Raw genomic sequence first — 7939 nt, 5'->3', positions numbered from 1 at the left:
GCAATATTCTACCCTAGTGAGCACTAGCTATAGTTTCTGGGCCAGCTTTGGGGTACTCTCAATAAAAGTGCAAAGGGAGCAAGATAAGTAATCAAAAATTAAAACTAAAACATAGTGCTTACAATGTTAATGATATTTACTCATTGCATTAAATGGCGCTTACTCCCTATTTAGTGTGTTCAGGATTGCAGCTAAAGCACATCATCCATAAACAAGTGACATTTCAACCTTTTTTTAAAAAAAGAAAACATTTGCAGGAATTATGTCTCTAGCAGAGGTAGCCATCACGGTGTCCTCCAGGTATTATTGGACTACAACCCCCCAGCTGCCACAGCTAGCATGGTCAATAATCAAGGATGATGGGAGCTATAGTCCAACAGCATCTACAGGGCACCACATTCGCTATCCCTGGTTTATATACGTAACAATAATGGTAGGAAGCCAGATTAGGACATGGCAATATTTTGGTGCAATGTCATAAATTCAGACAATTTTCTACTTTAAGGTTATCTCACCAAGTGTAATATATTAACCTGTATTCCAAACACAGGAAAAGGTTCTCTATGAATAAAATGCAAAATACAAAGAAGAGAAAAACTAATAATAAAAAAACTAAGAGGGAAAAGGATGGCTATAGTAAATGACAGTAAATATACAGCATTTGGCATATAGTTCAAATGAATTATTCTAATTATTATCAGTGTGTTAAAAATTAAGCTGATCTCATGCTTTACCCAGCAGTTACAAGAAAAGGAAGCTAACCAGATTGATCTTGTCTCTCACGGCTTTCAGCTGACTTGTGTTTCTCCTGGTATTTCCAAGCAGAGCCTATTTTGTACATTAAGTATGTTCTTAAATTATTTTTAAGATGATGGTATGATGAGATGAGATAAGTGTCAAATGCCAAGTTCTTATTGGTAAGTTTCACAAGGAAAAAGGGGAAAACCCCTCAAAAACCTTCGGAATCATAATTTGGATTAGCTCATCGATACTTGGGGAAAAAATATACCTCTTGATAATATGGAGCAACAATAAAAATGTTACAACATTGTTAGTCTAACAAAGCCAAGGAATATCATAGCTTCTTGATTTCCAGTTTATAATGCTAGGTAAGTAAACCACAACAATTTTTCAGCACTGCCACTATTCTACATGTACCGTGGAGTCAAGACAGAATCATGAAGTAACCCAATGTGTGTGTGCGTGTGTGTGCGTGTGTGTGTGTGTGAGAGAGAGAGAGAAGTGTGTGAGAGAGGTCAAGTAATTTGACTTGGACCAAGGACAGCAGGAATTGAATCCTGCTTGGCCATACAGCTCACTGAGTGGGCTTGGGCCAATCGCTATTTCTCAGCCTAACTGCCCTATTGCATTTTGGATCTTTTTCTTTAAATAGTCAACTTGGTTCTTCGGATTGGATGCACAGGCAGATTCAAAATTCTATTCATTTTCTGAACTTTATTATTTTCCCTTCTGTGCCATGAAAAATTGGCACCCCCCAAAAAAAAACCTCCCACCCCCACTGGAAAATGTTTGCCTTTCAAATTTGCTGGGCTCACACAACTAGGGAATGGTCACGTGTTGCTGTACCATCTGTGTACATGCAGGCCAACACACACACACACACAGAGCGGCAGACAGGCTGCATGGAGCTGTTCTGCTGCATAAAGAGTCCAGGAAGTTGACAATATCCAACACTCTTGTGATAGGGTAAATGTGCAGATGGCAAGGATGGGTAGTAGCAGAGGAAGAATGATAAGATGAAGAGAGCCCATGGCTCCTTTCACACAAGCCCCATGTGCAACTTTTATAACAAAAAGATGGAGGATCCAGCACAGACTCCATCCCCATATATTACTCTCACAATAAACTACCACTCCTCCCACAGTGAGTCTGAGACAGGGAGTCTTCCTGGAGAAAGAGCTGGCTGTGGTTTAAGTACATCCCAAAAAATAATGCTTTTGTTGAAATCACAGCAAAATATATGGGGTGTTGTCCAAAACCGCTACTTGGTGACCTCAATTTCCCATCTAAGGCAGCAATCCTGAGTCATGAAGACTGGTGTGAAGTACATCAGATCCAAACCATATTCAGCTACTGTTGGCTGAGCTGGCCTAAAATGCTGTTTGACTTACATTGGTGTAAATTCAGCTGGGTTTCCAGGTCACGACTGAGCTGAACGGAGTTATGATCCAGTGTAAGTCCTCCTCTTCTCGGTCCCTCCCCCAGAATGCCAATTTTTGGGGATTTACACAGGCTTAAGTTACATCAGTCTTGGCTGAGCACTGGCTGAGCTGGGATAAGTGTGTTACGCTTAGCTGAAGAGCTGCCAGATCCTAACTCCCTCATCCCAGAGGATTTAGGCAGCTAGAATGCACCCTAATTCAGGTACAGTTTTTCCTCCTTCTCAACAGAAAAATATGGCCAAGGATCTCTGTCAGCTATACCATTAAGAATCATTACAGCATTCAGGGTAAAAGTTGGTTACGAGAGTCTTTATTTTGCAACCTATACATAAACATAAAAAAAAGAAAACTGCAGTATACTTTAATGTTACATAAGATAATCATTAAATTTAGTATTAAACCTATTGAAATCAAATGCAAAAGAGAAACCAAGTTTTCTTTCAATTAACTGCAGCTAAAAATCAGGGAAAACAGAAACACACACAGTTGAAATTAAACAACTGCTTGCATAATATTACACAGTTTCTTTCAATTTTATCATGGCACAAAGCCATAGGTCTGATATGAATGAAGGTAGTGGAGTTTCAAAATGTCTACACAATTAATTAGCATGCTAACATAAATACAGTGATTAAAATAATTTTCTCTACAGTCAATTCTGTATGCAACCCTACTTAAGAATTATAATGTATTCTACATGGTAATTACATAACGATAGGGGCGGGGGAGAAATAACCTATTTCTCCATTGCAGCAGCAGTACCTATACTGATATTAAATTTGGAATTTGGAATATGCTTGGCTATTGCCTAATAATCTTGCATTGGTATGCATGCTATCAATCTTTCTATTTGTATTTTGAAAGGCACCTTACAATAACTCCTCTAAAGTTTTGAACTTGTAACGTAACAGGGCATGAATTAGAAGAGAGATGCAAAATTAGTTTGAAAACTAAAAAGTCACAGTTTGGGTTCAAAAGCATTTCTTAGGACAAGTGTCATTCTCAAGTACACACTCTTTATGTAAAGTTTTCCCATTAAGATGTTTTAAGCTAATTTTATGGTTAGAATGCTATAGAAATAAAAGTAAAATAATCAGGCCACCTGCACATATAACAAGCTTATGTGGGTTTGACATGAACAAGGAAAAAAAGAAGAACAAAAGGACAACAAAACTTTAGATTTGCAGAATCTATGTTTGTCCTGGTTTACTGCATTTAAAATGTCATTTTACGTTCCTAGTAATTTCAAAGTCAAAAACATAACAGTTGTAAACACAAAGGAGGACTTGACACTTCTTCTATAGTCACAATTTCTCCACTCCTCTGATAAATTGTAAGCTGGCGACACGTCGTATCTTTAATCAATCTTTCCCTATTATGCCCATGCATATTTTGAAAAAAAAGTCCACATGGCCTAAATCACTGCTAAAGTTTAAGTTGCTTTGTTTATAACAGAGCACCTGTTGGAAGCGGCCATACACACTCATTTCCAAACAGAAGATGTCTTTTTGATGGAAGATGTTAAGTTTGGTTGTCCTTATGATTATCTGCACTTTTTTTTTAGTAGCACACGTTTCTTTCTTCAGGCTAGACTCCAGTGTGTTTTCTTCTGCTCAATGGCATATAAAAACAACACATAATATAATGCTTTTCATTTAAACAAAGAAAGTCTATGACTCCAGCTGCAATATTTCAAATAATCATACAAAATATACATGTAGTTTAGAATCCTTTTGACCTTCAAAGGTATAGGAATTTTCTGGGTTGTCATCTTGCAAATTTTAGTAATAGACAATTTAGTCATAGCTAAAAGCATCAAATATAACCTTCATGGTCATCATCGTCATCATCATCACCTTCATCCTCTTCATCATCATCTTCAATTTCATCTTCATCATTCATCATATCATCATCCTCATCATCTGTCCATTCATGGAAATCACCACTGGCAAAATCACCTGATGTTTCTAGATCAATAGCTAAGGAAAATATAGTTATGTTACCTTGTGTGAAGTATTATTTAGTATGATATTTTCACAGATAAGATAAATCTCCTAATATTGCTGGGAGTATATTATTTTCCCAAGGGAGTTCAGAGTTCTTGTACTTTTCAAAGAGCTCCTGTACCTCCAGAATCATGCTCAGGTTCCATCCTAAGGTTGCCCCCATTGGCATTGGTACTGCCAGTGCCTGACTCTCAAGGACACAATCTTAGCTTTCAGCTAAACAACTTTTAAAAATGGTAATTTTAAAAGTCCTGGTGAGGAATTAAGCATGCTATCTAAAACTCAACAAAGGGAATATATATTTTGTCTTGATGTATAAATATAGAATGGGCTTATCAAAATTACTTTAACTATTTCAAGAAAAGCAGAAAACAATGGTCTCTAATTAAGGGATAAAAAAGTGAGCTATTTAAGTTGTGCTGTGTTGAATTATGTAATGGGCTTATAATTATGAAGGTGTAGATCACAATCAACATAAAAAACTGATTCTGCACAATAGTTCTGTATCAGCAAACACTCTATTGGAAAACTTGTCAAACCAACGAAAAGTTTGAGCTGGGGGCAGAATGATCAGTTCCAATATGTCTGCGTGGAAAGCAAGGGTCATCTATAGGAAATCAGGCAATTTCAAGGAAATCAGCCAACAGGATATACTCTAGATCAGTGGTTCCCAACCTTTATGAGTATGGGACTCCCTTTGTAAGCTCAAAATTTTTTGTCCCCCCCCCCAATGCTAATTGTAATTTTAGTCTCTGTTAATTGAAAAAATGGTGCATGGCAAAATCACATCTCCAAATATCCTTTCCCGTTAAAAGCTCCCTGTAGACAGGAGGTTGCTTTTTTTCTTAATGCAAGGGTCCAATCAAATTGGGATTCCCCCCCCCCAGTCTGAAGATGTACAGTCCTGTCTCCCAACACCAGTGGGCTACAGTGTTGGACTAAAAACCCGGTTCCCCACCCAGCTATGAAGTCCACTGGGTGACCTTGGACCAAGCACAAGCTCTCAGCTTGATCTATCTCACAGGGTTAGTGTAAAGATAAAATGGAAAGGGGGGAGGAACCATGTGCACTACCTTGAGCAACTTGGAGGAAAGGTGGGATATAAATGCAATAATAATTAAATGAATAAATACATTTCTGCTGCAATACCAGGACCCCAGCCTCAGCCAACCTGCTGAGCTTTTTCTTTTTTTAAAAAAAATATAATCAAGAAGCAGCAATGTGTTGGTGATGGGGATGCTAGATTGTGCACTACAGACAACAAGGTACACAGATTGAGGAGGAGGGTTAGTGCTTTTAGGCCTTGGGATGATCATCAGAACTGATGACTTCGTTAGCGTGCACTTGGGGAATGAAAGTGGAGCAGAAGACAGATCAGCACGCACACACACACAACTGCCCCTCCTGCAAGCATCCGCAGGTGTGCATTCATTCGGGCACATGGGAGGGGGGAAGCCCTCAACTGCTACAGCATCTTGGAGAGAGAGTTTGCGGGAGTGTAGGTGGAAGAAAGGAGGGACGCTGGCACACACATTTAGCCTCAGAAATGGAGGGTGAGCAAGTCCTGTGCTTCCTCACTGCTTCTTGGCTCTCTCTGGGCTGAAGGCGAGATCTGAGCGGCCTTGCAAATAAGAATAATTTTTAAAAGAAGGTAGCAGCAAAGCAGGAGCCAAAAAAGGCAGGCAGGGTGGCTGCCAGAAAGGAAAGGGGGAAAACAGGCTTTCCTTGCAACTTTGCTTCTTTTTGCTTCACAAAAAGCCCTCTCTTGTTCTGAGGAAAGATGCTGTTAGCAGTGGCAGTGTAAGGAGATGGGAGTCAGCTATAGTAATCCCCTCTTCTTCCTGGTAACTTCACCCTCAGCCTCCTTTGGCGTCTGCCATGTGTTTTATAGGTAGACACCTGCCCTTGGTGCACCTGAAAGACACTCTGCTGCTTCAGCAAAAGCCCTTCCCTCTTGTTTGGAGCAAGGGGGAGGTGTCGTCTGCAACAGCAGTGGGGAGCAGACAGCATCCAGGGAGGGAAGACTTTAAATAAATAAATAAACAAACAAACAACAAACAAATACTTTGCAGTTCGCCCCCCCCCTCGGGGGGAGAGCAGGTTGGGAACTACTGCTTTAGATTGAAGATTTAGAAATATTATCATCTGGAAAAAAACCCTGACACATTTTCATATTGTAATCCAAACAGTCGGAAGATTTCTGTGACTTACCACAGTCTGCAGCGCCATGAGTTCTGGATCCTGTTACCTCATTGCCATATCTGTCAACACACCAGCACTGTCCTGCACTTCCATGGCACTGAGTTGGCTTGTAGTAACCATCTTCATCACATAAAGGGATATACTGCCCTGTGCAATACATGAAAACATTACCAGGGACAAGCAGCCACTATTACAACATAAATGTCCTGACTTCAGCTAAGCCACTTGTGAATAAGCCTACAATTTTTCAGATAGTTTGCATCATTTTTTTTACATAGTAATGTGTAACTCCTTAACGGTAAAACAGGAATACCTGTATATATATATGTGTGTGTGTGTGTGTTTTAGTCATTACTAAAGAATTAAGCATTTGTGGTACTACAGAACTCTACAGACAGTTTTAATTTCATGTATTAACAAACAAAAATTTCTGCATGAAATAATTGTATTTTAATTCTGTATTCTCTGTTGACATTTAGGATTATGTAATTAAATGTGTTGTATTGTTTTCTTGTAGCTCCTGATGAAGGCCCAATACAGTAGAGGCCGAAAAGCACTGGGCTGTTTCTCACAGCATTTTGGAATATTCTTCCTTTTTTTTCCTGAATGCTGACCACTTTTTGTTACCTAATTTTTCAGATATACCTATTCTTTCATCCTAAAGAACATAAGAACAGCCTGCTGGATCAGGCCAATGATTCATCTAATCCAGCATTCTGTTCTCACAGTGGCCAACCAGAAGCACTCTTACTTCTAAAGCTTGCAGTAAATGAAAAAGGTAAAGGTGTCCCCGCATTTGTAGTGTGAGTCATTTCCGACTCTTAGGGTGACGTCTTGCAATGTTTACTAGGCAGACCATATATATGGGGTGGGATTGCCAGTTCCATCCCCGGCCTTTCTTTACCCCCCAGCATATGCCGGGTACTCATTTTACCGACCACGGATGGATGGAAGGCTGAGTGGACCTCGACCCCTTTTACTGGAGATTCGACTTCCTCCTTTCATTGGAATCGAACTCCGGCCGTGAGCAGAGCTTCGGCTGTGTTACCGCCGCTTACCACTCTGCGCCACCAAATTTCCCAGTGACTGATAAAAGATCTCTGCACCACCAGACAGGGAAGTCTATATCCTCTTTTTCTTGTTCTACGGATACTTAATATTGTATTTTTGACAGTGTTAGCACAGATTTGAATACAGCTAAGATACTTGGCAAGAGAGATACTTCATACTGGTTGCCATGAAAGAGTAATAGTGGTATTGGCATAATTGAGTTCAATGATCATTGAGTTCAATGGAACTTACTACCGGGTAAGTGCATACAGGACTGCAGCCTTGAAGTTTGTTAAGTATAAGAATACTATTTATTTTATGCACCATAACATATGCAACAGGTTTGAAGTTATTACTTTAATTTACAATATGAAGTCTTTTCCAATGTTTATGAATATGCAAACTTTTAGACTCAACAAATAATTATTCACTGAAGAGATATAAAGGAAATAGTAAGGGGATCATTTAAAACTAGATATTCTTCTATTGAATCATCTA

The 7939-nt window shown here is 39.3% G+C and overlaps 1 protein-coding gene across 3 annotated transcripts in view; it reads right to left on the bottom strand.

The window, feature by feature from the left end:
* Nucleotides 1-2499: 2499 nt before the first annotated feature.
* Nucleotides 2500-7939, bottom strand: part of SPOCK3 (SPARC (osteonectin), cwcv and kazal like domains proteoglycan 3) — a 253643-nt gene continuing 248203 nt past the window's right edge. Inside the window, exons 10-11 of one of the 3 annotated variants that reach the window (XM_061584209.1) lie at nucleotides 6401-6538; nucleotides 2500-4162 (exon numbers count right to left, since the gene is read on the bottom strand). In XM_061584209.1, coding sequence (XP_061440193.1) covers nucleotides 3999-4162; nucleotides 6401-6538 — 302 coding nt within the window. In that variant the 3' untranslated portion in view covers nucleotides 2500-3998. The remainder of the gene's footprint in view (nucleotides 4163-6400; nucleotides 6539-7939) is intronic. The other 2 variants (XM_061584210.1, XM_061584211.1) reach the window with 2 other exon arrangements.

The sequence above is a fragment of the Rhineura floridana genome, chromosome 9 (assembly GCF_030035675.1).
Source record: "Rhineura floridana isolate rRhiFlo1 chromosome 9, rRhiFlo1.hap2, whole genome shotgun sequence".
Taxonomy (NCBI): Eukaryota; Metazoa; Chordata; class Lepidosauria; order Squamata; family Rhineuridae; genus Rhineura; species Rhineura floridana.
Note: the sequence above shows the minus strand (reverse complement) of the source record. Positions and strands in the feature narration are given on the sequence as shown.